Source organism: Elgaria multicarinata, chromosome 10, assembly GCF_023053635.1.
Source record: "Elgaria multicarinata webbii isolate HBS135686 ecotype San Diego chromosome 10, rElgMul1.1.pri, whole genome shotgun sequence".
In the NCBI taxonomy this organism is placed as follows: Eukaryota; Metazoa; Chordata; class Lepidosauria; order Squamata; family Anguidae; genus Elgaria; species Elgaria multicarinata.
Window position 1 is genome coordinate 36,388,149 of NC_086180.1, and position 12,618 is coordinate 36,400,766.

General features: G+C 36.5%; 1 protein-coding gene across 8 annotated transcripts in view; it reads left to right on the forward strand.

Annotated features, from left to right (window-relative positions):
* Positions 1–12,618, forward strand: part of BLTP1 (bridge-like lipid transfer protein family member 1) — a 130,037-nt gene that overhangs the window by 11,749 nt on the left and 105,670 nt on the right. For all 8 annotated transcript variants that reach the window (XM_063135896.1, XM_063135898.1, XM_063135899.1 and 5 more), the window contains exons 3-9: positions 299–415; positions 730–808; positions 1,252–1,316; positions 4,423–4,609; positions 7,904–7,985; positions 9,683–9,876; positions 11,409–11,488. In XM_063135896.1, the coding sequence (XP_062991966.1) occupies positions 299–415; positions 730–808; positions 1,252–1,316; positions 4,423–4,609; positions 7,904–7,985; positions 9,683–9,876; positions 11,409–11,488 (804 nt within the window). The remainder of the gene's footprint in view (positions 1–298; positions 416–729; positions 809–1,251; positions 1,317–4,422; positions 4,610–7,903; positions 7,986–9,682; positions 9,877–11,408; positions 11,489–12,618) is intronic.

Consider the following 12,618-nt stretch of genomic DNA (forward strand, 5'->3'; position numbering starts at 1 on the left):
GTTTTAATGCTAACTACATTTTCCAATTCGGACGTAGCAATAAAATGTAATGAAAAGAAAATAATAGAAAATTCTTCTAATTGCCTTGTGACTGTGCTGGAGGAAGACAGGAAACAAGCTTGTGCATGTAACACTAAACTATGGTGTAGTATTATGTTGGAAATCCAGGTCTCCTAAACAGAAATCTAGCACACTATCTGGACCATAGTGAACAGTGCCAAACACTGTAGTTGGTTTTTGTAATTCTTCTGTCTTTTTTAAGAGTAAGTTCTAAAATGTATGATAATTTATTTTACAGCTACAATTTTGTCCTGTGGCTGGATAATTTACCTAACCTACTACAATTCCCGGAACATTGGACTTATTTTAACATTAGTTCTTAACAGATTACATAAAAATGGCTACATCCATATTGGTAAGTCTTTTTAGCTTAAATGTGAAGTTCCAAATATAGCTCTAAAAGTTAAGCATTTTGTACAAGATTAACTTGTACATTTAAGTATTATATTGTATGGCATACAGTATAAGTGTGCTTCTCTCTTGTATTACCCACGATTTCACCATGTTTTAGCTGTTCTATAAGCATATGTATATTTTGCACCAGTATTCTAAAGCCCCGAAGTCAGTGGATCTCAAGTATAGAAAAAGGCCCTAATCCAGCCAAAGTGAAGAAAAATTGTGCATGCAGCTAATACTGTTAATGACTGACTTATCCTAATTTTAATATAGGCTCCTTCTCGTTCTCTGTACTGTCTGGAAAAGTCATGGTTCGTGAAATCTATTATATTACAGAAGACATGTCTATCAGGTACTTAACTTGCTTACAGGTTACTTCAAATCTACGGCTATTTTAAAATGCTTATTCCCAGTATACAAGTTTTCCCTCATACAATGATAGGCTCTAATAATATTGTTTAGAAGATGACATCTTTGATTTAGACCATTAGTAGAAAAAGGATGAGGTAAAAAAGGTAGAATAAAGCAGGGCACTTCTGTAAAAATATGAAGGCTTCTAAAAGGGACTCTCTTTAAGTTAAGATAGTGAGCTTCTTATGTGCTAGTAGCATTCATGGCATAGTGGATCAACAGCAAATGTCTATGGCGGCCTTTAAAGTTTTGAAAACTGGAATCACAAATACATTTTTAAAAGTTTACTAACTATTATTTTGAGCAGTTTTCTAATTCATTGGATATAATGCATACCTTAATAATTATTTTTTAATATTCCTAATTTTGTAAATGCATTTTTAGAATCCAAGATGGATTTATTATATTTCGATGGTGGAAGATGTACAATCCAAAGCAGAAACAACATGGTAAGTTTTCACATAATACATTTAAAGTTATATATTAATAGTTTTTCTGTTAAGAGTGACTCTTCGTGGGTTTGTATAATGTTTGTATATTGTAAAAGCAAATGATACTTTATAAATATTCAGTGGAACAAAATACAGATTGCACATGTAAATGCAATTTAGTTTCTCAACTCTTAGTATTTGCGATGTTTCCATGCAAGCCGACTGAGATTTTATTTTTAGCGCTTCTGTGGTTTGAATTTTAATTATTCTTTAGTAGCTAAGATACCTGGTATTTAATAACGTTACACTTGTTGGCTACCGCTGCATTAAAACAGTTCTCTGCCCATTTAGGCTGTATTAGTTAGCATTGGTTTTAGAAGTGCAACATGGTCATCTAATGGGTTTTAAACTAGCAAATTCACAAAGCATCCTAGTAATGCCTCAAAAGAAAAAAAGGAAAGGAAAAAGAAGTAAGCTGAAGAACATACAGTAAGAGCCCTGTTGATCAGGTCAAAGGTCCATCTGGTCTACCATTTTATAAACAACCCTTGAACAGACCATGTGTTATGTGAGGGTTGTTTAACCCTCAATTAACTCCTGTTGCCTGGTTTCAGATGACACGACAAGCAATGACAACCTCTGGCCAGGGGTTGCATATTCAAACTGTTGGGTGACACATGCCACAGCCCCTTGTTGGTAAATTAACCCAAGATAGGCTGTTGTGTTGTCTGAATCAAGTCAAAGAAAACACTTTTTCTAGTGGAGATAACCTCTGCATTTGACAAAGGGTTTATTCACATGTCACTTTCCCCCAAGTCAATATTGTTGGTCTTGGGCTGATGTACTCTATTCATTGCCCAGGAATGAATAGAATGAATTCCACATTCATTGCCCAGGAATGAATAGAATGAATTCCACATTAGAGGGCCAAGATGATCCTATGTTAAAATAAATGCAGGGCTTCCTAGTGAAGTGACTGCCTTCTACATATATAGGAACATAAGAAGAGACATGTTGGATCAAACCAAGGGTCTATCTGGTCCAGAATTCTTTTCACACAGTGGCCAACCAGCTTCCCACAGGAAACCCACAAACAACACCTGATTGCAACAGCACCGTCTTGCCCATGTTTCCCAGCAAGTGGTGTACATAGGCATACTGCCTCTGATACTGGAGGTAGCATATAGCCATGAGGTATACTGCCTCTGAGATAATCGTTGATAGCCTTCTCCTCCAGGAATTTGTCTAACCCCCTTTTAAAGACATCCAAATTAGTGGCCATCACTACATTGTGTAACGAATTCCATAGTGCATTGTGTGAAGAAATACTTCCTTTTATCTGTCAAATATCTATATTAAAGAGAAGTTAATGAGGCAGTCTGTATGTATATAGATTTGAATTTATAAGTAGCACCTGAGTAGTCAAAAGCCGTGAAAATATTACCAGGCTACAGTGCTGCTTGACTTACTGTAGGGCAATGGCTTAGAGTGATTTGGAAAGCACAGGCATGGGAATCGCTAAGTGGTCTTGGAAGACATGGAATCGCTCATCCCGACTAATTTTGCGGAGTTGTTGAGATGGGATATAAATGAAGTCTGGATTAAATCTAATACAGATTTAACTTGGTTGGTAGGGTTTACTAAACGCTGCTGCTAATAGCATCTAAATTGATCTGAAAAGAAAGTGTTGTATGGGTCTAAAATGTCATCACTAGGAAGCAGTAGGTACATGTGAGCTTGTAGAAAAGAGCTTATAGAAACTTCTCTTGTATTGATATGAGTAGGTGACATATATCAGGACTATTAGAAACTATTTATCTTGAGCAAGTATTATCTCATAGATGACAACTGAGGGACAAAAGGATTCCCTCTGCATCTGAATCCCAAAATCTGAATCAAGGAAGGATACCCTGTATCACAGACCTGGGAAAGGTCATGCCAGTAGTATCTTCTTACTGTCTTAATTCTTGATCATTTGGTCCTTCTGAATTAATTTGTTGAAATTAAAAATACTTCTAGAAAACCAATGGTCTTCCCCATCAATTTAATTCACAAGCTTTTAATAACCATAACTTTGAAGTTGAAAGCATGCTAACATTTTAACAGGATGACATTTTATTTTATTGTTTAAGACTTATAATAACAGGTCTTTGAATAATTTTGTTGCATTATATTAAGTTGTAGGAGATATAAAAATGAACACTGCTTTGTGTAGTGTGTATGAGCTTTGGTGGGGCAGAAATAGTTTTTAACTTTTCTGTCTTTGTAGGTAAATGCATAAAGTGCAGAGAGAAGTTAGCAATATAATAATCTATCTTAAGGAATAGACCCAATTTACTGGAATAGCAAAGGAGTTCATGTCTCTTGAGTAAATTAGTAATAGGGTTGTCTCTAAAGAAAAAAAACCTAGTTAATTATAACAAAATTGTTTTTAATTAGGTCATACTATTTGAAACTGAAGTAGTTTATCAGTAACATGCTACCTTATTTATGATCATGTATTGTTCAGAATGTTGTCTTTGATGACATGAATTCAGTTTTTTTGGTAATTTCTACAATATGACATATACAATAATTCTTTATATGTAATAATATTTGCAATGTAAGCTATAAATTTAACTTGCGTAAGAACAAAAGTAGAATCAGGGTGGATGAGGTTATGAAGTGATGGTTAAACTAGGGCCATTTTGCAAATAAGAGCCTAATCTCTTGAAGAATAATCACATGGAACCTTGGCAGAGAAAGCTAGATGGCGATGTAGGCAAAATGCACAGGGAGGCAGTAGCCACTGGCTGCCTTTGTCTGTCTTTCCTCTCCTTTATTAAGTTATTTATTTATTACATTTATATCCTGCCTTGCTTCCAAGGAGGCCAAGGTGGCATACGTAACACTCTTTGTCATTCCTCCCCACTTGAATGCCAGAAGGTAATATTCGATAGCCGTAGATGATGTAGGTGAGTTGCTGTTTACAAGATTGAACAAGACATGTTACTCATCCATACTGTTTGATGTTCCCTTATACTTCTAGCATCACTGCCTCCAGAATTTCCTTTTCTTTGTTTGCTGATATTGTATCATGAAAAGCCACTTAACAGAACATTCATCTTTTTGTTGCACACTATAGATCCAAAGGCGGAAACGAGATTGTATATCATGGTGAACGATTTTGAATTTCATGTCTACAACCGCTCTGACCTTTATGGGCAACTGCAGGAATTATTTGGTTTGGACCCAACCATAATTCCTCCAAAAAAAGAGGATGAAAAAGCACGAGAAAATGGGAGAGAGCAAACACACACAAATCTTGAAAGGTATAACTATTTATTTACTTTGCGGGGTGAGGGTGACAGAACTCAGTATGAGAGCAGATGGTTTGCATGCAGTAGGTCCCAGGTCGATCCCCATCTTCTCCAGATAGGTCGAGGAAAAGAAGCCCTCCTAAAACCCTGGAGAGGTGCTGACAATACTGCTCTAGATGGACCAATGGCTTGACTCAGTATAAGGTAGCTTCCTATGTTCCTAGGAGTGTCTTGGAATATTGCGTGAAATTTGGCAATTTATTTTTAAGTTTTAGTTCTGTTAAATATTTTCTGAAGATTTTAAAGTAGCATATTCTTGCTGCTTAAAAAGTGTTTGAACATAAATCTCTTTCTTTAAAGTCCCAAACTTAAAACACTTTAGGCCATTAGGTAATAGTTTAATATTGGAACTTTGAATCCTGTGAACATTGCACGTTTAATGTAGTTTGAACATGTTCTTTTATTATGTATGTATCTATGTATTACAACTAGAGTACTACTTTTTTGAGTAGGGATAGCAGTATTTGTTAACATGCCATATAGCATGGGTATTTCCAAACGATTATTATTCCCTGGAGGTGCTTGTTTGTGTATGTGTATTGTTTTGTTTTGTTGACATGATAGATGTCATTACCTTTAGGGGTGGGCGAAATTGGTGACCCCTTGTCCTGCTGCTGCTGCCTGTTCCCACGAGCTGAGCTGTGTGAACCACAGCTAAGTGCTCGGCAACCACTTACCCTGGCTCCATAAAGCATGCCTTTCTTCCTGCTGAGTTAATGTCGGCTGCCATTAGCGTGGAAGGGGGAGCCTCCAGAAATTGTGCTTTGCTCCCCCTGCTCCAGTGGGGGGCTTAAAGGCTCTATTAACACAGTTAGTGTGGGGGGGAGGGTGTTATGCTGGAAGCCAGGGTGGGCAGTTGCCGAGCGCTTCCAGGGCGCTCACAAGTGCTTGGGTGTGGGTCTGCGCCCGTGCCAACGCTCTCTGACTGGGTCCATGACGGCTGAACGCAAGGGTGTCCGCTGCCCTCATGGACCCAGTTGAATGCTCGTGACATCCCTAGTTACCTTATTTTGAATTGTAAAATTGCACTGTTTCCCACTGGTTGAGATAAGTGGCATGCGCCTGACCACAACTTCAGTTGTTGTGGAGGCTCTGTATTGTGCCCCTGATCCATTTGAGGTGCACATGATAGGGATGTGTGACAGAGTCTTCTGATCAGTGGCACCCAGGCTGTGAAATACATTGTGTCATGAGACTTGGTTAGTTGCTTCCTTGGTTGTTTTTAGACATCATGTTAAGATGCTTTTGTTTGGATGCATATGTCTCCCTTTTATCTCTGCTACCATTTTATACTGTTCTGCCAGCATTTTTGATGTTATAAATTGTTTGTACTTATATTACTTTATTGTTTTATGATATTGTCAATCATTAGCTGTCCTAAGGCTTCTATTGGTATGGAAGGTGAAATACTTTTATAGGTAAATAACTAGGGAAGTTAAACACAATAGCAGTGCCAGAGGAAGGAGGTGAGCGAAAGGTAACTTTCCTACCCTTTCTTCCCTGACACCCCTCCCCACAGAAATCCACTTCTGAGGTTTGGGAGACCCTGGGACGGACTGTGGTGTAGAGGACTGGTGATCCCTCTTTCCCCTTCACCAAGGGCCATCCTATTCAGGAGGGTTCTCCAACCTTCAGGAGTAGCTTTCAGGAGGCTGCCAGGGAGAGGCAAGAGTGGAAAAGTCACTTTCTACCCACCCACCCCTTTGCTAGCACTTCTTTGGCATCAAGTCCAGATGAATTTAATTTTGTAGTGATTGCAGTAATCTGACCAAAGTCTGATTAATCTGCTGCTAAAGGCCTTGTGCATTGCACTGGAAATTCTCATTTTTTCAAAGGTTGTTGGAACGACCTGTATCTGTTCTGATTTACCTTTCTTTTAGAATAATTGTAATTAACTCCAGCAGAGAGCATTTCCAGGGGAATAATGGCCTAAGAGCTCTTTGCAGAGAATTACCTAGTCAGTCAGTTTTGCACAAGATACTACTGTTCATTTTGTGGAATTTGAGGGAGAATAATTTATAATATCTAAAATCATGAGTGCAGTGATAAATTTTACTCATTACTCTAGCATCCTTGCTGTTTTGGAAGTGTCCTTTGGAAATTGGATACCTACAGTATTTGAGACTTTGGAACCATGAAGTTTGAACATTTTCCAAGAATGTCCTCAATTTTTTAATTTTTTAAAATATTTCATTAAGGCAGATCTGATAGTTCTGGGCTGTTTCGTGTTTGAAAGCCTTTAATCATAAGCATTTTCCATCCAATTTCTGCATTAATCTGTGAATTAAAAAAAAGCATAAACATTCACATTTAAATACATTTTAAAAATATATATTTTGAACATTTTCTCTCAAAATACTATTTTTTTCTTATTTTCTTTCAAAATACTTGTTTAAAACTCCGCTTTGACAATCTTTTTAATAATCTGTCAGAACGTTTGGAAAGCTGGTACACTAGTTCCAGGCTTTATGTTAATTTGAGAATTGCAGACCAGATCATGTTGTACCTGAACTGCTAAAGATTGAATTAATCAAGCATCCCTAGAAAGAACTGAAGTGCATATATGCAGTTCAATTTGACTATGAATATTCAAGTGCAGATGCGCTATGCTGGTTTAATGGTATTCAATAGAGTGGTAGCCATGAGTATGGTTACTAGTCCGTACTTAGTAAAAACGTGGGAAGGAAGGATTTTGAAATGACCAGTAATTTTAGGAGTATTTCAGGACTTCTTGGGGGAGCCATCTAATTCTATATTTAACAGAGCTCTTAAAAACTGCCCATTAGATATTATTATTATTATTATTTATTTATATAGCACCATCAATGTACATGGTGCTATGCCAAGGCCGGTGTAAGCTCTGATGCACCATTCAGTTCAATGACTGCCCTATTCATTTTAATGGTAACAATATAAATATGGACCTACTTCTTTTATTGACATAAGTTTAGTTCTAATTATGCATCATAACTTCTGTAAATTAGCATTAGACTGTTATGGGGTGATATTTAATCAATAATAATAAAGTGATAGTTTGCTGTGTTGTTTGCACTTGACGTTTTTAGTGTAATAGCTGTTATGCTTTCCTGAGGCAATATTAATAAACTTGGATTGTGATCATAAGCACATTTGTGTGGAATTCTGCCCCATTTCAGTATAAGTCTGGCTTGCTTCTGTGATTGGAGAATCAGTGATGTGTTTCTTTCTTGTGTTCATTATATAAATTTTATTCACTTTCCTTCTCAGTGTCAAAACAAAAAGTGAATCTCATGACCCTTCATCATCATGGAGATCTCTGATTCCTGTAATCAAAGTCAATGTTAGCACAGTAAGTAAAAGGGATCCTGTTTGCATTTTACCTTCTATTTTCTATGCAGTTTGAAGAGCACTTACTTTAGGAATCATAATATTACATTTTGATCTAAGAAAAATGCATTTTGGTATTATTTAATAAGCTTGTCTATCTGTCAAGTTTAATATGTGGCTTCCTTAAGGTTCTAGATAAGCATTTAAGAAAGATTTCTTGATACCAGATCTAGATGTTGTGACAAGCTGGAAACAGCAACTCTATGTTCCCCTTCATTGGCTCTTGCTCCACTTCACTGGATGCTGCTTGTGAGGGCAAGGAAACTTATGGTATGATGGTGTTGCATGATGAGTATCCATACATCTAACGAGAACAGAACAATGCTGTTTTCAGTGGAATATCATGTTTTCCATAAAACGGGTACAATCTTGGAATGCAATAGTTCTATGATCTTTAAGAATATAATAAAGTATTAAATTCTTGACTGCCTAGGTTCTAATTCATGGATGGCATTTTTGAAAAGTTTCTATCTGAATAGAATTTTGTAGTTCTAGTGTGTTAGGGACAGGATAGCCTCTTCAAAATAATTTCCTGAAAATGTTACTCTGAATGCATGTTAGAAAACCCATAGTTCTTTTCCCCTCCTTTTCCCTCAAGGGAGGTGTTAATGATTACTGTGTAAAGTGTTTTATGATATGATTTTTTCCCTTTAATTTTTGTTTGCCGTTGTTGTGTTGCAGATAAAAAGATTAAAAATAAAACCCATAGTTAATCATAGGTTACACACTTGGGTTGTCTCTATCCAGAGATCCCAGTTCAAACATCATGCTTAAGAATTAGGGATGAAACAACCCTGGATTGCTTTTGGTCTTCCTGCTTGTAGTGGGAGTGATCGGGTGGCAGAAACCAATGTGTCTGTTTGCTTCATTCACAATAATCCACAGTTAAAAACAAAGAAAAAACTGGATTGCTGTGACGTGCAAATCAGTCATAGTGTCCACATTTTACTTTAAAAACAAATTGGGAGATACCCAGGTAGAGACAGATATGGAACTGAGATTTTCTTATATTTTTTTCTGTTCCATTGGCATATTAAGGATGCATGACTGAGTACTATTTGCAGGATTTCACACTTTCAGATTGCTGAAGGCATTTATTGCTTTGGTGGGTCATTATAAGCTTAAGTGTATGTAGTTCATATGAGAGAGGATATTTTACACTATCTTTTACCCTGCTGAATCTATGTCTGATTAGGGAAGATGTTCATTCCAGAATGATTAGATATGTCACTTGTAACAAATGACCTGGAGAAAATATAATTCTCTTGGGGAAATGAAGATAAATATATTGCAAACAAGAATAGTTGTGTTTGTAGTGAGAGACCAGTTATTTAGATACATTGTATACTCAAGCAAATATATAAACTGTAAAAGCAGTGAATTGTGTTCAGTTGTAAATCATGCTTGCCGATTTCCTAGAATTGTTCTATATATTGTGTCTTTGAGTACAAATGCGTTGCCTTTTCTAGTTGTGATAATCTTGTGTTAAACATTACATATTGTTTTGTTTTTGATTGTAGTAATTGGTATATAAATTGCTTGGTTATTCTGGGTATATATTTGTAACATTAATGGCCTTTTCAGGAATTTATTTAAGCAGGATGATGTGTGCGACAAATAATTAAAAACTGACATGCAATTTATTTTCTCTTAAATTAGGGTCGTTTAGCTTTTGGAAATCATTATCAGCCACAGACCCTCTGTATTAACTTTGATGATGCTTTCTTAACTTACACCACAAAACCACCTTCAAGCCACCTTGATCAGTTTATGCATATTGTGAAAGGAAAACTGGAAAACGTGAGGGTTATGCTAGTTCCAAGTCCAAGATATGTTGGACTGCAAAATGATGAGTAAGTAATTGTAGTCTAAGCATTAGTTTGTTTAGAATGTGCTGAAGTATTACAAAGTGTTTAATGTTGATTCTCAGACTCTTGAAACAAAGTGCCACTGCACACCCTCAAATGCCTTGCAGATTATCCTGTACCTTTTAAACTGTAATGTTAATGGTGACGGCTGGGGGAATACCCAATGCTAAATTGAGAGAAAAAGCATTAGTCTTTCTCAGTTCACTTGTGGTCTTCTACTTGGAGACTATGATTTTTTGGAAACTGTATTAGAATTAGTTGTTTTATTTCTTAGTAGCTGAGACAACTTCTGAATTTTTGATTTGGAAGTAATATGTATAATAATTGAAATCTTTTATTTATTTATTTATCATACTTATACCCCGCTCCTCAGCCAAAAAAGGCTCTCAGAGTGCCTTACACTTAAATTTATATAGATTAGTAAACAGTTAAGCAGTATACCAGGCTTTTCATGGAACTGTTATGTAACTGGATAAAATCACTGTAGAACTATAGACTACTTTCTAGTGGTGCAGTCCTATACTTGTCTACTCATAATTATGTCATTTCAGTGGGACTTACTCCCAGGTAAGTGCAAATAGGATTGCAGCCTAGGGTACTCAAAAATTACCCTTAATACTCCACAAGTTGTGGTCTAAAAGACAGCTCACTGAGACGAATCATTCTGAAATTGCCATGTATTGCTTCAGCAAGGTCATGTCCAAGGAGCCAAGTTACCATATAGCCTAATTATTGTAGAGATGGCTAACACAAGTATATTTTTGGGAAATTTTGCTATGAAATGCACAAAATAATGACATATTTCCTTGTTAGCTATAAATAAAATAGAGATATTCTCAAGGTAACATTGTTTTGCTTCTTAATGTATGGATTTGTTATACTATTAATCTAATTACTGAAGATGATCTGTCCCAATGGGCCTGGATTCTATTTTAGCAAGAAAACCATTAACAAATGAAGAATGAAATATAGGGCAAAGATAAAACAACTTTTTTAAAGAAAAGAAAATAAAGTCTTCAACAAAGAAACTGGATTATTTAAATTGGATTATTTTGTTGAAAATGACAATTTTTACTATAGTTATCAGAGCTTTAAACCATAAGCGGTGATTTCAAACATGTGTAAAAGTTTTTTATTTAATAGGAACAAGCAGGATAGTAAACATGTTGCTAGTAGTGTGTTATTTTCATAACACCATGCTAGTATTGTTCTGATCAGAAGACAATGTTTTGGATTAATGCAAGCACTGAGCCTAGTACAAAAAGAAAAATGCAGATTTTTGTTATCAAGTTTTCAGTTGAATTAAGTTAGAAAGATATGGACAAAACAGCTTTTCTTGTTGGGTGAGAGTATTTCTCTCAGGACCTCCTGGAGCTAGTAAACACATTTCTGTGTGTGTATACACATGTACATAAATAACTCAACAACAAATGTGTCACTGCCATTTCAAAATGTGTAAATAGAGTATGCCATGTTATTTTTCACTTTTACCTATTTTTGTTTTTCTTCTGTAACAGACCACCACGATTAATGGGAGAAGGTTTTGTTGTGATGCAGTCGAATGATGTTGATATCTACTATTATATGGATGAACCAGGTAAACATTAAACTCCTGATTTAAGATTGATACCAGTTGAAGGTCCTTAATCCCTATGTATCAAATAGTTGCTTTGGAGCATTTTTAGATTGAGAGAACAGCATGGGGGAGGAGGAAGAATTCAGCCCCTCCCTCCCAGGACCTCCACTGCAGTTCAGTTCCATTGATCCATCTACTGCACAGATAGAGGGATAAATGATCAGTTCTGTCAATGTAGGAAAATAAACAATGGGCTCCCACAAGATCTGTACTGGGATTGGTGCTTTTAAGCTGATGAGCTGATGAACTGATGAGCAGTGATGTGACCAACTTTGATGCCATCAAATTCTTTAGAGTGGTTAAAAGAAAAAGGGATTGTGAAGATCTCCAAAAGCATCTCTCCAAATTGGGGAAATGAGCATTAAAATGCCAAGTGCAGTTCAGTGTACACAACTATAAAGTGATGCACACTAGATCCAAAAATCCTAACCATTTGTATAAACTGATGGGTTTAAGCTGGAAATGATTGACCAAGAAAGAGATCTTGGGCTTGTGACAGATAGCTCAATGAAAATGTTGATCCAGTATGCGGCTGCTGTGAAAAAGGCAAATTCCATGATAGGTATAATTAGAAAAGGAATTAAGAATAAAACTGCCAAGGTCATACTGCACTTATATAAATCTATGCTGTGACCACCCTTGGAATGCTGTGTGCAGTTCTGGTCACCACACCCAAAAAAGGATATTGTAGAGTTGGAAGAAATGCAGAAAAGGCAACTAAAATTATCAAGGAGCTGGAGCAACTCCTCAGCGAAAAAAGGTTGCAACTTCTGAGAGGCGAGTAAGGGGAGACATGACAGAAGTGTATAAAATTATGCATGATGTGGAGGAAGTGGATAGGAGACATCCTCCCCTCTCTCATAATACTAGAACCTGGGGTCATCCCATGAAGCAGTGTGCCTATTTGCTGGGGAATACAAGTGGGAGGGTGCTCTCATGCCCTGCTTGTGGGTTTCGTGCAGGGTGCTGGTTGGCCACTGTGATGCACATATTAATTGTATACAATGTTTTGTGCTAGTTAGGAATATCCTACAAATGATATGTTCTCTGCTTTAATGAGTTTATTGTTTCAAACATCATAGACGTACATA